General features: G+C 44.1%; 1 protein-coding gene across 1 annotated transcript in view; it reads right to left on the bottom strand.

Annotated features, from left to right (window-relative positions):
* Window positions 1–19,012, bottom strand: part of ENPP6 (ectonucleotide pyrophosphatase/phosphodiesterase 6) — a 31,013-nt gene extending 12,001 nt beyond the window's left edge. Inside the window, exons 1-3 of the mRNA XM_064710555.1 lie at window positions 18,652–19,012; window positions 8,496–8,675; window positions 2,430–2,541 (exon numbers count right to left, since the gene is read on the bottom strand). Coding sequence (XP_064566625.1) covers window positions 2,430–2,541; window positions 8,496–8,675; window positions 18,652–18,907 — 548 coding nt within the window. The 5' untranslated portion in view covers window positions 18,908–19,012. The remainder of the gene's footprint in view (window positions 1–2,429; window positions 2,542–8,495; window positions 8,676–18,651) is intronic.
* Window positions 19,013–22,983: the final 3,971 nt, after the last annotated feature.

The following is a 22,983-nucleotide window of genomic DNA, read 5'->3' as shown; positions in this document are numbered from 1 at the left end:
TTGAATATTCTTGGTCCAAATAGTGGTCTTGAAGCACCTGTTTGAAAAGACTGGAGAATATTGCTGAAGGATGATTTCCTGTGGTTGCAAGAGAAGCTCAGTGGCTCCCTGATGAGTTAGGTACTTCACCCTGGAGTCCCTGCAAGGTTTGCTAATGGTGGGAGCCCAAGTGCAGTTCTTTAACTACTGATACCTGCCATTAGGGCTGCTGAGCAAGGCACTGCTCCAGGCTACAGACTGCCCTTGCCACAGGCTGTTTTCTCACATACAGCTAAGGACAGTCTCAGCCTAATGGGCTTTTCCAATTACCTAGGGTGTGGAAAGGGAACACACTGCATATGCCAGCCTTTGAACAGCTCCAGAAGTCAAAAGCACTTGTGAAAGATATAGATAACAAGCTGAAGACTCTTCTACTGGAGATGCTAAATCCTCCTAAATGAATATGACTACAATAAAAGCATTTCAGAGACTTTACTTCTTATGGGCTGGCACAGCAGCATGGAACTTCTTCTAAATCTTAAAGAAATAAACAAAGAGGATGGATGAGAGAAACAATAAGGAAAACCTACCAGATTTTAAATATTTTCATTCTCTACCCTCCCTTCTTAAAGTCCCTGCAGTATTCACACCCAAACCTGATTATTAGTTTTATGTGAGAGCATTACTTTTTCCTCTTTCCCACCTTGTTGGATACAGGGCACTTAGTTTAAAGGAAAAGGAAGAAATTCACCAGGGATGGTGTGTAAACAGACACCAGTGACAGGACCTCCTGCTGCACTGGGATGATCTGTGGGATTTGGGCACTTCAGAAGACTGTAGCTGTTATTTATGACATCTTGGTGGTGGGGACTTACACTTTTCTTGAAATCATCAGCTTTCACCTCTTCCAAGCTGTTCCACCAACACTGTTGTGTCCCTTTCCTTTTCCACCACAGACAGCAACAGGCAGCTTTGTGGCTTTGACAGAACTAGCTATTGAAATTCTCCAGCTACCCAAAAATAACAGCTTGAAGGGCTGGTACTTTTAGCAGTTTGTGTCTCATTTTTCACTATGTTCACAATTACAGAGCTGAAAAACAGCACTGAGCACCCTTACACACTGTGCTTCACAGAAACCAGGCAAGAAGCTTCAAGTATATCTTGACCCATCCCAAAATGATACCAGACCAAAAATCTTTCTACATTAATTCTGGATTTCTACCAGAAGCCAAAGCTGATGTCTGTATTACATCTTCCATTCCCTTTTTTATTCACTGAATTAAAAGCATTGCAAAAGCTCCAGAAAGCCTCCTATGACACATATGGCTTCCTCATGTCACATGCAGGTAACTTTCTTTAAATCTAAGCTAAATAATTTCAGGATAAAACCTCTCACATGGTCTCAGAAACCTTCTGTCTAAGCCCATGCTGCAAACAACACTTATTTGTGAGCCTCTGTGCAGCAGGACCCAGTGTGCAACTGGGAGCAACTTCCCCAAGAGCACTCTCATAATCTTGGAGCCTTTATTTCAGGAACAATCAACACTCAGAACCTGAATACAAAACTTTTTGGATTCAAATTGCTATGGCCATTGCAAGTATTGAAGTAGAAGGGTCTCCTAGGATTGGATTAATTATGGAACCAACAAGGCTTTAAAAGGAGGAGCTCAGTTATAGTTCAAGTAAGGCATTGGTGCAGCATGTGATGGTGCAACCTTCCCTGATTTTACACCCTATGTGGAATTGTCTCTTGTAAATGTTTGGATGAGAGATAGTGGAACTTGAAAGCTGGGTCTGGAGCATACATTTTTCCTAGCAGTTGTCTGAGAGATATATTCCCATCAGTTGGACTATATGGCTGTTGTAGGACCCTCCCAATAGAACTATTCTATTCTATTCTATTCTATTCTATTCTATTCTATTCTATTCTATTCTATTCTATTCTATTCTATTCTATTCTATTCTATTCTATTCTATTCCCATATTTGCACGAAATAAATGCCCTGTCCCAAAAATATTTGGCTTGAGATGTTCTAAAATGAAGAAAAAGCCAGACCATCACTCTCATAAACAAGTGACTGGAGCTGAATTTCAGAATTTCCAAATCCCCTGTCTAAATACAAGCATTTCAAAGCCTTTTCTTGCAGGAGTAGACATGCAAGGCTTCAGACTCATCCTGAAGTTGTTTGAAACAGCAAATTACAAGCAATTAAGTCAGGATGTCTCCTCCTTGTTGCAGACTACACCGAAACAGAGGAGCACATCTTTCCCTCCACTCTTAGTGTAAGGCCCTATTTCTGTTATGGTGTTGTTTCTATGATGATACTCTAAAGCACTCTTGGCCCTCCTCCTCCTACATGGAAGCTCATCCTGAAAATTTCCCTGATAGTAAATCCAAAGATTTGTCCCAGAGAGAGGAAACCCCACACTGCAAAAATCTTGTGACGTACCACAGAGACTCGAGGGCATCGCTGATGGCGTCTGCGAAGTTCCTGTCTGTTGGGACACTGAAGTACTCGCGGCAGTAACTTGGTCTGACTCCAAGGATTTCCACCTCGCAACCTACGAGCAAAAAATGTGGTAAGCTCTGCTATTTCACCTTGGTCACAGACCTCACACCCTGGTGTGCAAGCTCAGGTCTGTAAATTCCCTGTGACATTACTTACCTTATGCCTTCCCTGCAGGAAACCATGGGGTTGGCAAGGGAAAAGGGGAGAGAGGTTGGTTTGACAAGTGCTTGTAGCAAACTGTACATTGCACTCTTTTATTTCCCTCTCTAATAGGAAGGTCTCTGTGCGACCTGCCCACAGTAAAATGCTTGATTCCCTTGTGGCAGACCACTTCCACCTAAATCACCAACTTGTTTATATTTTAACTTCTGTGGCCATATAGCCTCATTTCCAGGCTTCCAACATAATAGATTTAGATATTGTTCTCTGAAACTTCAGCAAATACTTTCCAGTTAGACACACTGTATCTTACATTGCAATATCCTCTATAAAGTGTATTTTATGATGTGATACTGGCTCTCCACTATTATATCTGTTTCCCAGGAGGTCTTATTAAAACAGTGTAAACCAATTAACTCTCTTGGTAACTGGCAGCCTTTCTTGCAAAATAAAGTCTGTTTTGTAGCCTAAAAATTTATGGCAACAAATCCTACAGGAGAACATGGCCTTGAACATAGAAAAACATGTTTTTGTGAGGTTTCTTTGCCCTTTTGCTCTCCAGTTACTATGCTGCTGAATAATATTAATATTTAAAAGAAGTATGCTTCCAGAAACACTAGATTAATGCAAATCATCATTCCAGAACCCCAGTCCTCCCATCACAGTTAGACATTTTCTGATGTATTCAGAAACACATCAGAAAACAAGGGCCACAAGGAGGAATCAAAACCAAAAAACACCACCTTTTGCAAAATGGCCCCTGCATACAGCAACACAGTCTGGTCAAAAAGGCAGCTCTAAGCCAAAGCCTGAATCTGTACATCTGGGTCCCTCTGCTTCTTCTTTGGGAGGAAAGTGAAATGCATTAAGGACTGTCATATGTTGACTTGTTGCTTGGGGTGTGAGAAGGAGGTGTAAGTACAGGCAGGGCCCTAGAGCAAGCAGAGCTACCAACAGAGGTGATTTACAGTGGTTTGCTTACTGGGACACTCAATAAAGAGAGGCTGTCAGCCTTGCATCTCAGCTCCCATGGGCTCACATCACTCAGATGCAGTGCTGGACGCAGGGAAAAGCACACCGCTTGCAGGCCAAGATGGCTAGGAGTCTTCTGATGTGATAGTTCAGGACTACCATGAAAAATTAGAAAAACTTATGTGTTTAAGCTAAGGAATTTTTTAAAACCTTCAATGATTTGCAGAAAGCCAGATAAGTCAGATGGAAATTATATTTTCCAAAAGTGAAAGGGCCATAGCACACATGACAGATTCAGTCTCTTCACCTGTGGTAGCAGCTCCCAGGTCTCCACATGCTCTGTGTGTTTCAAGGGACCTCATCTGTTATGATTAATTAATTATTTGCAATAATAAACATCTAATGTAGTCAACTGATTTATTTTCCTGTAAAAACACATTTGCCTACTCTTGAAGCTATATCTAATTTTTATTTGTATCTAAACTGTGGGATGGGGCTTACTTTTCATTCTTCCCATGTTGCCCCAAACATAGGATTTACTCTTCCACTTTCTGCATGAAAATACCTCAGTGTTCATCTCTCCACCATGATTCCCCATGACAGTTGTCTGCAGCCTGGATAAGCAGCCAGCAGATTATGTGACAATAACTGAGTCTCTTGATCACCCCGCAATAAAACTCCTTTACATCTGCACACAGTGTCCCCAAGAAATTACACTGTGCAGCAGGGATGGGTCTGAGCTGATACTGAACCAAATCATCAGAAAAATGTATTCCATGAATGGCCTGAAGTCATACCCAGGAAGTCCCTTCCCTGAGGGCTCAGAGATCCAGCCTTTTGTAGGGTGTCCTGGGTGCTACCAGCAGCAAAACAAGGGCTTTCGGTTACCTCAGATGCTAGAGGTGATGCAATTGTCCTCTCCAGGCTTTGCTAGTATTTCAGGATTGAATTGGAACTTTGGAGCCATTTTCTTATTTCATACTTGAGTCTGGCTCAAGATTGTCTCCAAAACCAGGCAAGAAGTTAAGAATGCATTTAGAAAGTTGTTAGAAATACCTTGTGTTTAACTTTAGCTGGATAACTGCTCATAGCCAGTGACTAATATGATCATTTTCCCTCTTTTTTCCTTCAGATACTGACATCAGATTGTAATTTTCTCAAATAACTTTCTTCAGAATTACTCATGAGATAATTTTAACTGGGAGCATTAACCTCTTGGGGATCTGGGATATTTTAGTTTCTGAGTTATCTTTGCTATTTCTAGGTTCTCAAGTGATGAGCATGACGTAAAAGACTATTAGAAATCATTTAATCATTTTGGCCATGAAATAGTGGTCTTCAAGTATGCTTCTTTTTTTTTTTTTTTTTTTTTTTTTTTTTTTTTGCCTCTATGATGAATAGAACTTAAATTAGGGTTTTTAATGATAAGGCTTGTTACAAGTCCAAAATAGTGACTATGAAGACCCTTTAATATTTAAATTTTGTTTTGGAAGAGGCCAGGACAGATGGTAAGTTTTTTCTTTTAGATATTATGGGAAAGAAAATTTAAACAGATTTGGAGGCAGCCAAAGGGAATGCCAAGTTTTTCTTGGTTAAACTACAAATAGTTAAGCTGTATTTACTAAGATGTAATACTAGATCCCTCTGCATAGTTTTGTATGATGCTAAACCTTTATTTAAAAACCTGAACTACTGGAGCAGGAATAAGGACTTCTTTCAGACTGATAAACCCCTCTTTATCTGTCTGACATGGAGACCAGAATCTCTGCCAGCTTTAAATTACATTTCTAAACATTTATTTAACAGTTGGACACTTCATGTCATAACAGAAGATTTTGAAAACTTTCCAGACTAGCTGTATGGTCTGGTAAATATTATGTTTAAATGGCAAAAGTTGAGTTTAGAGTCTTTTTTCTTTCCCCCTCTGTCTCTTATTTCAGTGTTTAGAGAAGTTGTCACTGCACTTCAGCTGAAGTAGTTGCATGGGCTGCTGGAAAATGAAGGAGCTTGAGCATCTGCGATGATGGCACTTACTTGGCTGAGGGCAAGGACCACTCCAAGGTTTTGACCAGGATGCTCTTGCGCTTCTCTGGGCATTCTCCACCTGCTGGAGCAGCAGTGCTTCGGACAGGCAACCTGGGGGTGAGGCTGTGCCTTTCACCCCACACAGAGCATGAAAAAAGGAGAAAAACGTCCCTACAAGGCAAGGCCTTATGTTCTGGCAGAAGTGGTGTTTGGGACCCCCAGCATGGTGATAGTTTGGCTCCTCTGCTTCTAGAATCACAAGATTTCAGGTGCATTCTGCTCATGAGTTGTCTTTGCTGGGTTTATGTTAGGCTCACAGATAAAGCTGTGTGATTGTTTGCATCCCAGAGCTCTCCTGTGTTCTGTGTTCCTGTGTACTGGGGTCTGGATTTTATTTCTTTGGGCAGGGATTACACATGAGAGAGGAACATAGGGAAGAAAATGAAGCAGCAGATTTTGGGTTTAGGCTTTGCAAAGCTTGGAACTGGCTCTGAGGAGGAAATGACACTGGTAAAAGTTAATCTTGGGAATCAGCACTCTGGTGTTTCCAATGCATTCCTGCTATGGTTCATTGATGTTGTTTGTCTTTATTGATAGCTACAGAGAAAATAGCATCTTCCAGAACAAAGTGGCTACATATTGCAGCTCCTATTGTTTCCCAAACTTTTCTGTTTGGATTTTTATCATAATTGCAAGATTCATTACTAAGTAGCAGTGTGTATTCATGCTGGAAAGCTAATCACTAATAGCAGATCATATGCAGTACAAATGCCTTCCTCTACTCACCTTGGTTATTAAGTCGTGGGGTTTTATTTTCATTTTGTTTGGTATCGCTCCCCATTCAAATGGCTTGTTAAGAATTTAAGCTTTAAAATGATGGATGTAGAATTTTTAGAAAGGATTTGTCCTTGCTATGGAACAAGAAAATGCTTGGGAAAAAAATCATATAGAGAAAACGTAACAAATGCTGTTGCATTTGAAGAGACTTCTGTTCACCCCAGTTATAGCTGGAGTCCTGCTGCAGCCCAACCGCCCTGTATTTCAGTTCAGTAGTTCCATATTTCACTCTGCTTCCTGTGTCTGACCCTGTATGGCCAATGTGTCCTTTGAGACCACAAGTACCCTGAAAATAAACATGTGCTTCATGCTTTTGCTGAACTGGAGCACTGATGGCTTTGCCAAAGGTCAACCATCACAGATAAATAATTAAGGACAGACAGAGTTACATGTCACAGTCCACAGCTAAAATGCCAGATCCATGCAAAAATTCCCCTTCTGTGTCATAAAGGAGTTCAGTGCATACACTTGGGAGTGTAAGCACTGGGGGAATGGGGTTTCTCTTGTTCCTTGCAATTTTCAGCTAGAAATTGCAGGTAGAGTGAAAAGTATACATATATATACAGGGATACATATATATTCCCTGGGAAACACTGCTCAAAGGGTAACATGAAGAAGCTAGGTGAAGTCCAAAGGCATTTAATGGAAAGTCATACTGGTTTTTTGGATTTCAGCAGCTCTCTGTAGGCTGTTACATCTATTCAGTACATAATTATACCTATTGAGAGCAATTACAATAGTAGTTAAAAATGAATAGTCTACAGAAAGAGATATTTTTGTAAATTTTTAGAAGAATTCATGCATTCTTGTATAATTTCTGTATCCTACTATTTGCCTTGCTGTTAGATCACTTGAGACATCTTCAGTAGGAAGCAGCCTTTTTTCAGGGCTGATGTAAACTCTTTGACGGCCTCCGAGTCCATAAAGCAATACTGTCACCCTCAGATCTTTTTGCTCTTCAGTACTGTAGAAACACTCTGGATGGCTTTTCAATGTTTTTCATATTGGTTCACTCTTTCTTCCCATTCCTTAGAATTGTGGGCTTTTTGCCAGGACACCCTTAGCCACATTGCATGGGAAGCCTGTGGCCAGGCACACACTCTGCATTGGGAAGCAGAGACGAGCTGGCCAGGAGCCCATGGCATGAGTCAGCTGCCACTGCCCTGCTGGCACTGGCTGTGCCCAGCACAGCTCTCCTAACAGCCCTCTGCTCCTCCTGCCTGCGCTTGCACATTGAGGGCATCTGCAGACTGCTTAGGGTAGGGAGCAGTTAGAAGGTAAAAATGTTGAGAATCTGGGTGCTTTGCAAGGGATTTGGTCTGGTTGCTCAGCTGGAACGTCTGTTTCCATGTGAGTCCCTAAACGTGTAGTCTAAGGGGATACAATACTTCTGTTTGATAAAAAGGACTCATTATTGCACATCCCTAGTCATTCCAGTGGTCCAGTATCTAACAAATGAGGAACAGAAAGGCCAGTCCCTCCAAATGAATGGCCCAGACTCAGACCAACTGGGACCACAGATGAATTAACAATGAAGGAGGACCAGAAGACAAGGATGCTTTGCTTTCAGCTGGATTTTCTTGTTCTCACAGAGCAGATAATCTTCAGCTCTCAGCTACTAATTTCCAGATTAAAACCAAAGAAGCATTTGGGGAGGGTGGTTATTGTTTAACTTTGATTGGACCGTGAACCATGGAGCAACCATTGAGCATAGCAGAAGTTACAGGTGGACAAGAGGAAAAAGCAGTTGATGGAGGAGGGGATGCACTTCAAGCCAGCACGCTCATGATGCTAGCATTTAGTGGAAAACTGCCTCTACTGAACTTCAGTTTTCTCCTTTCTAAGCATATGCAAATTATCATGACTGAAAAAAAGCTAATTCATTTCTATGCCTGATTAGTAAAGCACAAAAAAATCCTATCTGTATTTCAGAACTGTATTAGAGAGCCATTCTTACAGCATACGGAGTGCTCAGGTGTCAAAGTGCATTATAGGAATTTTTCACATACTAACCTGGCCAGTAGTACATGGAAACGTTCTTTTTAGCTTTCATCATAGTGACCCACAGAGGCTCTGATCCATTCCACCAGAGAGGCAGCAGGCTTTCTTTATTCACACCAATATCAAATGATACATTTGCCTTCTGGTCCCACATGTAGTTTCCAGTCATCTGATGGACCTCGCAGTGGCGACCTTTGAGAGTGGAGACAAAAGCAGCACAATCAGACTGGTGTTCTTCAGTAGAAGGGTGCTGGCATCACCACCACTGCTACCACTGGATCATCCAGCAAATCAGCTGAAAAGCCCTGTCTTGAATTCCAGGATCTCTTACCTTGCAACCATTCATGAAATCTCCCTGACTCTTTCCTTTCACTGGGGTGCTCCAGTTTGATTACTAAATCCTCCAGTTCAGACACCCAAAAGTGAGTTGCTAAAGTTTGTCAGCCCCCTGTGTTCCCTTCACAATCAACAGATAAGAAGAGTCATGTCTAGAAAGCAATTCATGCCACCCTAAGATAGGCATTTGGGTATCTGGAGGTGCAGACACTCTCAGTTATTGGTAGAGAAAGATCACAGCCTTTTCTCAGCTTCAGGCAGCCAAATTTTAAACAGCTGAGGCCAGAAAAAACAAACCTTGCACCCCGTGTCCTGCTCAACATTTCAAACCCAGCCCCACACACAAACTGTGTCAGCAGCAGCCCATGGGTGCCACATGCTTGGCTGACACCTGGCTCCTTCTACACACCCCACAGCTGCCAAGTCTGAGGCCATTTTAAGGAACCCATCAGCACTCACAACCTGCTGTGGGAAGCAAGCTGTGAACAGAAGGTGATAAGAGCACAATCTAGAAACGTAGAACAAAGATCGAGAAATTTGTATTTCTCCTTCTTTGATCCATAGGGCACACTGTTTTTCTGCAAACAGGCAAAACCTAGGCAAAAACATTTATATGTTACTGTTATTTTCTATTATTGTTCTTTTTTTTTTTTTTCTTGCAATGATCATGCTTTGTTCTTGCTTGTGGGCACAGCAATAACTTCATCAGACATGTTCAGGCTTCTTACTGTACTGAGGGGCCCTTGGGCAACTTCATATTACAAGAAACTACTATATCATAACTGAGAGAGATCTTCTACTTCTTGACTTCTTGTAATTTTCAGAAGAGAAGATGCTATATTTTAATAATTATTCTGAAGATTAATTAACATAAATGGGAAAAGAAATGATGAAGAATAAGTTGTACTGGAAGTTCCTTATTTACATATCTTAAAAAGCAATGACTGAAGCATGTGATAGACACTGTCCTCATTAGCTGGTGAGTCATGTTATTGCAGGGATTCAGATAACAGGCTTTGATTATTTTGAGCCTGAGCATGGTGATCAGAACTGAAATAACCTTGGTATTCTTGTTCTGAAAAGATGTCATTTCATGCAGAGGACTCTGTATGCTTTGGGAGCATGTGATCTTGAAATGGATTTTGAACTCTCCTTCCCTACTAAAAAGTATTTCAATTATGCAGAACATTTCCTCCTTCCCAGAGGTAAAAAGTGGTCCCAGTTTGTGGCAGTCAATACTTATCATACTAACCCAAACAGGTTTAACATAGGAGATCTAGTGGATTGGATGGGCAGTGATCTGTTCTCTTCAGGCTGCCAAGTGTTCTCTTTTCTGTAAGTCTCAAAAGAGAGAGAAGGGAAGTCTCTAGAGTGCATCAAAATCACAGCTGTACAATTTACAGGACAACCTCAGCTTCTTGAATTCCATGTATTCCTAAGCATCTATCAGCCTGATAAACTGCAGCAGGCAATTTGTGCCAGCCTGGGAAACTTACAGGTCAGTGCTGAAGCTCTATCAGTGTGAAACCTACATATTAGGGATCTGTGTGATGTGTAGTGTAGTCTTCATATAGAGCTAATGAGCTCTAGCTGCTACTGATCCTATAGGGCTTAAGATCTGCTGTTTTAAAGGAAGAGATTGGAGATTGTTCTTTGTAGTATTGTTGGGAAATTTAATTAACTGTTTGAACTAATACAGAGGACAGTGTTCTGTTCTCCACATTAGATTAGTTCAATTTTCTATGGACTCCAAATCCTTTCTTTTACTGTTGAAAAAGAGACTTAGAAGACTGTAAGGCATCACTTTTCATTGCAGACATCCCTGGTTGACGGGGTCAGAAGAGAAGATCAGGTGAGCAACACATCAAAGACACGACCATTTAATGCCATTCATGCCTGCTTACCTGTGGCCTGTGTCTCAGAAAGACCCTGGACCTCCTTGGAAGACATCAGTAATCAAGCAATTAACCTCTTCCTTTGGTTTCTCCTCCCAATATTTGTCATCAGTTAACATGTTCAAAAGTATGTCTGATGTCCAATTTTATTTTTGACCTTGGTTAATATTTAACCATGGCTATTCTGAGCCTTGCTCACTAGATTGAAAAGCCCTGGAATAACTGGAATTTCTGCCCCTGCCTCCTCCCTCCAGGATACTTGTACACAGAATTTAGGCCATTTCTCAAGTTTCTTTTGGGTCACCCATCCAACTCTTTTTCTTTATATCCTGTTTTCACTTGTTTTCTCCAGCCTAAGAAAATTACCTTTGGTGTACTTCCTTAATCATTATCAAAATAGCAACATGGTGTTAGAGAGTCACCATAACATTCAGAATTTATTACTTCTTCCATTACTATAGCTTTCCTCAGTAATCAAACTCTTATCTTAAGAGTTTCAAAAATAGAAACAGGGCAGCAAGCAATTTCAGCATACAGATGTCACTATTTAAACTCACTGTAATTGTAGTAAAAATTACTCCTTCCTCAAGCAACGGAGGAAAACAAAGAGGGTATAGTTCCCAAGAATATGATAACTGCTGTATCCTTCTGGAGGAGAGCCAGCAAAAGCATTTGCAAGTCTGCATGCTCTAGCTTACTTGGACACTACACTTCATACAGCATTTGTTTAAAGCACATTCCCGTGTCTCCAGGCACTTTTGTCAGCATTCAAATGAATCTCTGCAAAACAAAGACGAAATTTAAAAAGCCAGCAGAACACACAGCCACTGGGCCACCCACAGCAGCAGCACAGTAACACTGAGTGCTGTGCACCCTGCCCTGGCTGTGTGTGAGATCCAGAAACCAGCATGTGCACTCCTGGGCCATCTGCCATCTCTGCACTGAGCAAAGCAGATTTATCAGAGAACCCACAGTGTGTCTCTTAGCCAATGCAGCAAAGGTACCACAATCTGATGGCGAAGACCAGTACCTGCATTTAGCTAAATGTACTATGCAATATTTTGTATGTGCCTTGCTGCTATGGTGGAACCTTTCCTTTCATCTCCCACCACCATGTCCCCACTCTCTGGAAAGTGGCAAGAGTCAGGGGGGCAGATGCAAGCACTGCAAGGCTGCCACAGGGCTATGAAGTCTGGGGAAGAGTTAAATTCCTCCATGCAAACAGCTGGATGACTTGCCTTGGGAAATGCTCTGCTCATGCTGCCTCCTATAAGGATGAAGAAAGCAGGACTCAAAAGTCACCAGCACCAGATTCCTGTTCTGGAGCAGATATAGCAGTTGCTGTCCCCAGGAACTAAGCTTTGATATATGCACTGCTCTGCTGTTCCCCTGATGGGTCTCACCTGCTCTGCTTTGACAAGAAAGACCACAGGGTAAAAACAAAACCCTTGTGCTAAACCCTGAGGAGCCTGGAGAAGGCCAGAGCTCATGAGAAGTCTCAGGGGAATGCTGGCCTGGGCAAAGTGGCCCTGCCATCTGCAGAACTCCAAGTAAAAACAGTACTTGCATGACGTGCATGGGCAATTCATGTTCCAAAGGAGTTTGCTGGCAAAGTCTCCCCAAATTTTTATGACCTCTAATATCAGACAAAGCCAAAGCATGAACACCTTAGCCTGTGTCAGGCAAGACTTTGCAATTCAAGTAGGATCACATCAAAAAGCACAGAAAAAATCTCAGCTACATACAGCATTATTTTTTTCCTTAAAGGGAATTCATTTAGTAAGACCTTGAAACTCTTAATTTAATGCTTTCATCATGGGGCCAGGGCTGGGATGAACAAAAATTGCTAATAAGTCATCCAGCTGAGGCTTTGCAGATGCTTTCTTGTGTGGGAAGTCAGGTCTTGTGTCCCTGGAGAGCCAGGACTGCGAGCTGTTGATTGTTCTTCTGAACTGTGGTGGGCTCAGGGAGCACTCTGGGACCCCAGAACCCCCAGAGCTGGGTGTGACTAGAGGGCACTGAGGTTCCAAGCACGGGGAAGAACAATGCTGCTGCCTGCATTAGTGGGCAGAGTATGAGCCTGTGGCAGGGACTTCAGCTCTGGGCTAAGAGATACCTTGATATGTGAATGTCTACTTAGCTAACAGCTGGCAGTACACTAGTTGTGACCTGTGAGATTGTAGCTAATGAGGAGAAAAAAAGCTCTGTATTTTAATTTGTAGCATTGTTGCTACTTGAACTTGGGTTAGAAAAAACTTTCTGTTCTACATTTTAGGAGTGTTTCCAATTTTTTAACTGGTAGAAGCAAACACAGATTTTTGCAATATTTTGTCTGAGAAAGAGAAAAATCTTGATGCTGGGCATTGCAGCTTTTCTGCAGGTGGTGAGTAAACAAAGTGAGAGGAAAAATGTGGAAAAAAAGTCCTCCTGGTTCCCACTAACTTTTCCAGCCTGTTCTTGCTGGGACAGTACCCTTTCTCTGCCACTTAACAGTATTACCACAGCTCATGCTCTTTTGTTTCCCAACACAGAATTTTAGAAATGGAAAGCTAATGAATCCAAGAGGAGACTTGATTTCAGAGCTTTATGTCACAAACAGAATCTTTTAAATCTCTGCTGCTGCTGCTGGCATCTGTAGATGTTTGAGAGGATCAAAAAAGAAAAAGTAATTTTCCCTTTTCACTCATCGTGCACTTTGTGTCCTTCTGGATTTTTTCTAAGCTTCTAGCTCGTGAAGTAGAGGTAGTTTTAGTTCATGTGTATGTAATAAACTTCCCTGTTGTACTCCTATCCTTCCAATTTTTTTATTCCTCAGAAAACATGCAGGTATCGCTTACATAGAATTTGCTTAACTGCTGAACAGAAACTGTCAGCATCCTTTTCTGGACCAGGCTGGAGTCAGGATGCCATTACCTGTGCAGCAGAAAAGAGGCATCCACTAGAACCATCACCAGGCTGGGCTTCCTTCAGGTATTGGGTGGAAGGAGCCTGGAGCTGTTGTGCTTTTAATCAGGAAACCTCTCACAGTAAGCAGTAAATACATGAGTATGTGTGCACATCAGCCAGACTGCAGGGGATTCCAGGGCTGGGAGCCCACAGGGTATTTTCTCCCAGAAAACATGGAATAAATGGGGTGCAGTGTATGTTGAGTTGCTGTGCTCAGGGGAGAACAGATGTAGACTGTTTGTTAGACTTTGGCATCATCCACCAAAGCCCCTCAGCAGTTAAGCATGCCAACATCAAGACTGAGGAGTGAAGGGAAGATTGTTGAAACATGGAAGATGGGTGAAATCTTCAGTCTGGCAGAGTGGACCTCGATGTCACCTATCCGTGGGAGCTCTGCCATGTCACCCCATTCCCTACTGCTATGCAGAGGAAGAGGTCGTGGCATGTGTAGGGATGAGCTGCAGTGGCTGAGAAAACACCTCAAACCACCTCTGTTTAGACAACACCCAAATGTGTCATCGCTGTGTGACAGGGATGACACACCCCTGCAAAGGGCCACAGCCCTTACTCTGGGTGCAGGAGACTGAAATGTCCTCTGGTCTACCTTTTCCTCCACCCCTCAAGCCTCAGGGGACCTCACAGCCCCTCTGCCACTTATTTAAGATCAGGTCGTGTCCAAAGAGGCACATGGAGGCTCCTTGCTGGCTCCTCTCCAAGCAGTTCCCTGCCCATCTCTGCAATCAGGGGCTCCCTTTGCTTCCCATGGAGGCCAAGTGAAATGTGACTCTTGGATGTGGGGCTGCACAGCTGACCAGCAGCTGGCACATCCACATGGAAGACCTGCCAGAAAGACTTCATTTCTAGTTATGATCTTGGAAAAGAAATCCTTTCTGGATTTCTATCTCAGATGTGATACTCTCTGTTCATGTTTAAGCTGGCTGGAAAGGTGAGGTGCCCCTGAGAGTTCTCAGCTGGGGAAGACTTCAGGAGAGCTGGGCTGCAGGGAGTCCTTCATCACCCCTCCAACACCTGCAGGTTGTCAGGTAAGGGAGACCCAACCAGAGCATGAGCAACTTTTCTTGACAGATGAGGCAGAAGTGCTCTGGAGCAGTAACTCCTGCCCTGCAGAGCTTACAGGGGAGATCTCAGACTTTCCACTGAACTTGGCATGAGAGCTCCCTGCAGAGCCAGGCCACGGCAGGGAAAGGGAAAAATTAAAAACTCCCCACAGGATAACAACCCAAGATGGTTTGTGGACTTAATTCCTGCCTTTCCAAAACAAACAGCACATGGTATGATTAAGGGATCCTTTTCGAATAGACATATTTGGACTTCTTACCTCCCTTGCCAAGCCCACAGAGTCCTGCAAAAGCTCTGTCACAGCTGCAACATCTCCTTCTACCTAATTCTCCATTTCATGTTTTTCAGGTCAACAATTGCAATATTGTAACTGCACCATGGAGAGCCAGCACACCAGGCAGGATTCAGTCCAGCAGCTCAGAAAGCAGCCTAACCACCTAAAAACGAGTCTTTCTGCCACAGTAGAAGCCAATACTAAGAAACACAGCATGCTGGAAGTCGCCAGAGAAGACTGCTTTTCAAAGAGTTGGATTTTAAGTTAGCATATCCTTGAGCTACCTTGCACAACACCAGGATTTTGTAACAAAACAGTTTCTCTGGTTGCTTGTCAGTAAGATGCCTTTGCACCAGCCCTAATTTGGATATTTGTTTGAAGCTTCTTCAAGCAAATAGCAGGTCCTGATGCCATGCTCTGGCTTGCAGGAAAAACTGGAGCTTCATCCCAAACTGAGTTACTTAGTGATTTTACATTTTTCTATGCTCTGGTTTTCTTTCTCATAGTTGGGGTAGGAAAGGAAAAGACCTCTGGGCTGGGGCTTTCTGTGTGTCTTAGGGATGCTCCAGCAAGTATCTTCTCACAGGTTAATAGCAGCAGGAGGAGGACCCATGAGGAACTCTGCCATAGCCCTGCAGCACTGCATGACCACAAGCAAGCCACGTCCCTCCCATGTTTTCCTTCCAAAATTTCACCAGGCTGGACCCTGCTTGTCCTGCTATGTCAGTGCTTCACCCAGCAACTCCCCTCAGCAGAAAGCAGTGGGGTTCTCATTAGCATAAGTTAGTTAGTTGCTTTTAGATATGTGGCTTCTGGTCAACAGTTATGGTTTCATCTGCTTGGCATCTGCACTGAGAAGTGCTGGGGCCGATGCTGCTGATCTCCACACCTCTGCCTGCAGGTCTGGGCAGGATGAGGAGCTGAGTTCATGTCTGAGGAGACTGACCAGCTCCAACAGTGATGCTATCTGAGGGGCAGAGTCCACTGTCCTCCTCCAAAGCCACAGAAACGAGGCAGAACTTCTCATATTTGGTAACAACTCAAGTGCTCTGGAGTCCTGAAGGTTGCATGGATGTGGGGTGGAAGGCAGTAGGCAGAAAGGAAAGGCCTTGCTCACAAGAATGAACAGAGAAAAATCAGATACACACAAACTACAACACTTGTATGCACGTGTTATCCAAGACCTGGCAGCCATGAGTGCTCCTGAATGGACGTGGAGCCATAAGGCCTTGTGAATGAGCAGAGAAAGAAGGGGCAGGAGTATTTATCAAAACAAAAAATAAACAGAAAACCCAAAATGGGATATCATGAACAAGCCAGGGGTGGGAATGTGCAATTTCTTAAACTGATTTGAAAGACTCCAATATACTATGAAGAAAAATACAATGTTTTGGAAGTTAAAATGTGACTTTCTTAGCAGCTCCTGAAGCAGCAGTGTAGGACAAGACATGAAGAATAATTTGTTCCTGATTTCTCAGAAGAAATTATGGCAGCATTTAACTCCCAGACATCCTAGCCATAAACAGAAATAAAAGCAGTTACAGTTGTGTCTGCCTGCAGCAGAGGGACTGCATGGCTGGTGAGATGTGATGAAGCTTCCCCATGCCCATACAGCAGCACCAGGGAAACTGCAGCTTGTCATTCCCTAAGCAGGTCACTGGGGCATGATGCTTGTGTCCCCCTGCCATGCTGAATTTTCTCTTAAACCTGTATAATGTATGTAGTCTGAACACAGCTTAACACTACATCTGCCATGTGCTCTGCACTGCTAACCCCACCATCCCATAAAATCTCAGTGGAAATGGCACCATAGCCCCAAAGGGTAAGAACAGTGCAGCTATGGGAGTTACCTTGCTGTCGTACCAAGACATGGTCATGGGGGTAACTAACACCCCAAGGGCCAAAGGGCAGATTTGGATCTTCCTCTGGGCAATGTTCCTCACCTAAACTTAGTCCTCAATTGGTTCCTGACCTACTTAATACTACTGTGACTCATGTGTTAGGGAGGTGAATTGCTATTTCCAATTAAATTGTATTTGCATTGATATCTCTATCATAAAGTCTGGGAGACTTGCAATAAGAGTGAGTTTTATCTCACAGACTATCTTATTGCTTCAGACTGAGGTGCAGGACTCTACTAAAAATATTAAAAGTCCAGGAGTGGTGCTTCATCTCTGAAAACAAAACTCTTCTTTCTAAGTATAAAGTAGGAGGTTTTCAAAACTCTTCAAAAGGCTGATAATAATAGACTTCATTTTATATACATACTTAATAGGAGTGATGACTAAGTGTGGTTAGGAGTGAAATGTCACTCACTTTTCTTCTCTCTTTAACAGCTCCATCCAAATTTTTTTTGCACCTGTGAAGTGTTAGGTCGGTATGCCTATGTACACCTAAAGAACATGGCCTGGAGTGGAACACCTCTGTTTTCTCTCACAACATTTATTCTGCATTCATGTATTTGCACCAAATAATGAAAAAGAATCAAACCCAACCCTGTGATGGTTTTATACTCTTCTCTGATCAGATCAGAGATGAGCAAGAGAAAAGGATTTCTCTTGAGAGAGAGGGAAGAAGGAGTTAAGCAGTTTCAAAACAAGCTGGGCACAACTGATGTCAGATTTTTGTCTTACAATGGCATCTATTTGCTTTCCCAGCAAGCAGTATGCGAATCACTGGGCACTGCATTGTTCCAAGAATAGCGGAAGATGCCACATATCTTAGGAGAGGATAGATTTTCTTACACCTCCTCATTGGTTGGAAACTCCTGCTTATTTATTAACTCTAGAGAAAAATCCAAGCAGAAATTCCAGGAAAAAAAAAAAAAAAACAACAAACAAAACAAAACCAAACCTGTTCTGTTGTTTTATTATTCAACTTTTGCTTTCTTGGTGTCTGTCTCTGAAGGAATTGGCCCAGCTCTACTCTCTGCACCTTCCTAGTGTCCCTGTAATCATGTGTCTTCCACATAAGATTAAAAGAAAATCAGCATAATGAAAACTATGACTGTCCTCTCAATTTTCTGAAAGCCTCCCCTGGACATTCTGAGAAACTGCAGGGGAGGAAAAGCAAAAATCCTGACTGTTTTTCCATTTGGCTATTTTGAATTATTACAGATATGAGGACTTGTAGCAAAGTTAAGAAAACAGAAAATATACTAAGTTTAAAAAGAAATTTAATGCTGAACTTGCCAAAACAGACCTGCTGACTGAAAATAAGTTCTTAGTGCAGCCACACTCGGTTCACATGCATTTTTATTAAAGCCCCTGAGCAGTCTCTGTATTCATTTCCCATGCAGTCCCAGTTGTTATGTTCTCTCTATATATATATGCAGTAGCCTCCCTGGTGCTTGCTCCAGGTGAGCTGAGGTGGCAGCAGTTTGGGACCCAGCTACACCTTGCATGAGCAAAAGGGAACTTAATTAGTGCCAGGTGGCATTTCCAAATTTGGAACACATTTCAGAGAAACAATTCTGGGCGGTAATGCCACAGTGCTTTTAAACTCTCAGCTAAAAGCACGACTTGGGTTATTTTTATATCTTCTTTGGAAGAAAAAGTCACCGGGAGCCGCCTTCCACCTTGGCACTGGGAGCTGGCAGCTCTGAGGAGCATCCCAGCACAGAGATACAGGTACTCACCCGTCATCAGTGTGTAGTAATTTGGGTAAGAGAGGCTGGGGAAGTCTGGGGTCATGTAATCCACCTTCACCCCCATGTTCACAATGTCCCGAAAGCCCGGCAGACCCTCCAGCTCGCTGTCATCAATGTAGTCGAAGCGAAAGCCGTCGAGCAGGAACACCAGGAGCTTGCGGTGGCCCGAGGAGGCGGCGGGAAGCGGCAGGAGGGCGGCGAGGGCAGCGGCCAGGAGGGCGGCGAGGAGGCTGCGGCTCTCCATGGCAGTCTGAGGGATCTGAGCGGCTCTGGGCCGGCCCTGCCACTGCTGCCCCCTCCGCTCCAGCGCCCGCGTTAAAGCTACAGCGCTGCCCGCCGGGCGTGGGAGGTCACTGGTTAATTGCAGGCAGATGATTAACCTCGAGCTGAGGGAAGAGCTTGGTCCTGCCCAGCTGCAGGAAAAAGTGCTTCGCGTCGATGGGGAACACCCAGCATAAAAGTAACCGGAGCCTCTCAGACGCTCCCGAGGTGGCGCGGGCGCGCTGCCCGCCAGCCCCGGCCAGGAGGGGGCCCGGCTCGGCCCGGCACGGCTCGGAGCGCAGCCCGCTCACCGCCCAGCCCAGCCCCGCGCCGAGCCGGGGGCTCGCGGAGAGGGGCTGCAGCCTTTGGAACACAGCCTCACATCCCCAGCAGCGCGAACGCCGGCTTTCTTCGCTTCTCTCCGGCTGTGGCTTCTGATAGAACTCAGGGCGAGGTTAAGACAAAGCATCTCCCAGCTGGGAAGTGCAGTTATGTGTGAGTTGATGGCATGGCGGTACCGCAGAGCTCCAGCTGAGCAGGCTCTCCTCTACCTGGATGCAAGTCCCTGCAAAGATCCCTGTCCTCTCGGTTTCCTCTGTGCTGCCCTGCTCCTCATGTACCAGCAGAGAAATCTAGCTTCAGCTAGATAATAATTAATACATGTATTTTCTGGCTGTTGATATTATTTAGATATTCAGTGCTGGATGGTGCCTAATTTCATATTAAAAATGAAAAAGTGCTCACATTTCAGTCACGAGTCACCACCAGGTGCCTCTCCTTCACAAAAACCTAACTATACCTTTAATGCAATGCCAGCACCTGTTGCACACCATAACTACACTTTACTTTCTTTACTTTATTTCTTTTTCCCAAATAAAAGCATTTCATAGCATTGCTAACATTGTATAACTGTGGGAAATGCCCTTTGCAGATGTTTCCACCGGGGGAAGGTTGCAATAGCTGGCCACCACCCCAATGTGGGCATCTGAACTTCTCCTTGCTCCTTACAAATCTCCCAGTTGCACATCCAGCACATCCAGTTACCTCTTGCCAAGTACTGGGCTGGTGCAAGCTCAGCAATACAGCTTTCAGCCCCATTTGCCCCAAACGCTTATTTAGCCCCTTGCAAACCCTCCTCATGTCCTGGCCTGCCTTTTGCACAATGTTCTACTGGGTGCTGGTGCCCATGAGCCAAAGCTGCTGCCTGCAGGTCACTACTGCCAGGACATGGCTGGGGATGTTCTGTTCATGCCTTCCTCCCACAGGGCTTCCAGCTCCAGAAAAAAGATGCCCTGTCAGGGAAGGGGTGCTGGAACTTTCTGTAGGAGGTAGTCATTCCAGGAAGGTGGAAGAGGATGGAGTATGAGTGTAGCCCAGCAGAACTGCACAGGCCCTTCAGCTACCAGTGCTTTTGTTCACCTTTTCAGTAGAATTCCTCACGCTTCCTCCCTATCAGCAGACTAAATGCACTCTTTGTCGACGTTTCCCTCTGTGTAGTATGCCCAGTGACTTTTTTCTCCCCTTTTTTTTCATGTGTCCCTTTTTCTATTCCCATCTTGGAGTCCAGCACTTGAGAGACACACTCACACCAGTTAAACCTGAGGCAAGAATTTGGGGCATTTCTAAGCTCCAGCTCAGGGATCTTTAAAGCAACATAGGGACCTAGCCATTCGGGGCTTTATCCCTCCTCACATAATATTTACTTTGGAAGCCTTGCATTGCTAGCTATCATCATCTTGACAACTTTATTTCTATGTTTTGACTTTTTTTATCTTTCTTGGCTGTAGCTAATTTATTTTCTCACAGTGCAGCAGCAGTTTCCTCAGCAAAAACCAGCCTGGGGTCACACAGCTGTGCCACACCTTGTGTCAGAGACAGCTGAGCCCTGGGGGCATCCATAAAGCTTCCTGTCCATGATAAAAGGACAGGGATGATAAAAGGTCCTGGTCCCCTGAGCAGACATGGGCATGCTCGAGCCTGGATGTGGAAGGAGCCCACACCAATCCTGCGTGCGAGGGAAAGGCATGAGGCTGCGTGACCGCGCGGTTGGTCCGTGCTCGGCCAGCGTCCCAGCCTGTGCAAGGCTGCCCCTGCCCTGCCCCCAGGGACGAGCTGCAGCTGCACCAGGCTGCTGGAGACGTGACAGCCTGGGCACTGCTCTGGGCAGCTGCCTGCCTGAGGGATGGCACGTGCTGCCTGGCACACCTGTGGAGAGTCACCGCTCTTCCCAGCCAGCTCCAGACCCCACGGGGTCTCTGCCAAGGATCTGCCACTTCATCCACCTCCTGAGGGGAATGTGCACATCCTTCTTCTGCTGCCCCTGGCTGGGCTTCCAGGATGGGAGGTCGCCCTGCAGAACTTGTGTTCAGATACAGCACTTCTACTAGTGCTCACTGTGGATTTTCACTATAGCAAAAACTGGATGTTATGGTCTTGGAGCCACCTGTAGTGTCATGTCTTGGCCAAGCCACTGTGGTAATTTATTGTGTCCATACATATGTTGAATGAACTAAGAAACATGTCCAGAAATGGGAAGGGAAATATTATTATGCACCTCTTGGCAGATCCACGAGGTCATTCACATTGATGGCTTGGCCTGGCCTCTGATGTGTGGCCTCTGGGCTTAGCAGCAGGGCTCAGCAACAACAGCAGCTGCTGCCCATGAAGGAATGGGATAATAAAGGAGAGACAGCAAAGTGTCTGATATGGACTCTCACCTTGAAAGGATGACCAGGTTTTTGAGGTGGTGAGACCAAGAAGCCAGACTTCCATCATGAGATGGTACAAAATATGTCTTCTTAACATTTTAAGGCATTATGAAATAATGCCTTCCTTTCAAAAGGGTTGCAATCTTTTATTTAACAGCCCCTTAAGAGAAAGTTCTATCTGAGCTGACAGTGGCATGAGCAACAATTGGAGCAAGGTACCAGAGCTCAAAGTCTGCCTTTAGAATTGGAATTCACAGGTTTCCACTCAACAAATAAGAGTAAGGCCTGAGAGGGGTTAAAGGGCTAGTGAGCCATGTAACCATGATGCTGTATAATACCAACTTGTGTTTTGACAGACAATCCCCCTGAAGAGTGGGACTGGAGCCAAACAGTCTCTAGCTTGGCAGAGACAGATCCTAGCAATACATTTCATTCATGCCAAGCAATGTTGATTTGCTTTGGTTCACATTCATTTGTAAGCACCCTGTCTGCACAAAGCCCCAGATGGCCGTGGAGACTCCAGCACAACAATATTTTGATACAAATGCTCTTACAAAAGCTAACAGAGCCTGAGCTGGTGTCTAGGGACAACAGTCCTTGCTAGTTAGCTGTTAGACAGGGTTTAGGAAGAAGCATGCATAAAGGAAAGAAAATCACTCAACCCAAATTGAACATGAGGAGATACTCCATTGATCCAAAATTATTTGAGGAGAGATCCTCAGCCACTTAGATTGTTCAAGAAATCCTCTTTGCAGGAACTGCCTCCAGTGTCCTTGAATCTATAAATTTTTTCCCTAGTCCTACAGAAATCACAAACATAACAATAGAAATGAAAGAAAATTCTTTGGGCTGACACCAATAGCTCAATCTGCCTTGTCAGACACAACAGCCTTCCTGGCAGTGCAACTCTAGCCGTGCTCTTAGGTCCAGGAGCACATGCAAGAACAACAGCTGCTAAAATAAAACATAATTCCCCTTTTCCCCAATGAACTAGAAAATCTAAGAGGAAAACTTGTCCTTCTTTCTCTTCTGAAAGAAAGAAGAGAAACAATAACATGACTCATTGCCAGCTTGAAGTTCCTTTTCAGTTCCTGTTCTCCTTCACACACAGCAGTAGTCGAACACTTTGGCCAATACAGCCTGACTAGGTTGGTTGTTTCTTTTCTGTCATTAGAGAAGAATGCAGGCCATATCCAGACATATAAGCCTTGAGCTGCTTGCTTTTCTTTGAAGAGGAGGGTTTGTGCCAGTCTGAAGTTTTGATCCTGCTAGTCTAAGATTCTTCTTCCTCTTCTCCCTACCAAGCCCAAGATAAAATAGTCACAGGTGGTACTAGGCCCACTGCTGCCTT

Source organism: Zonotrichia leucophrys, chromosome 4 (assembly GCF_028769735.1).
Source record: "Zonotrichia leucophrys gambelii isolate GWCS_2022_RI chromosome 4, RI_Zleu_2.0, whole genome shotgun sequence".
Classification (NCBI taxonomy): domain Eukaryota; kingdom Metazoa; phylum Chordata; class Aves; order Passeriformes; family Passerellidae; genus Zonotrichia; species Zonotrichia leucophrys.
The sequence above is the reverse complement of the archived record's forward strand: the minus strand, read 5'-3'. Positions and strand labels throughout refer to the sequence as shown.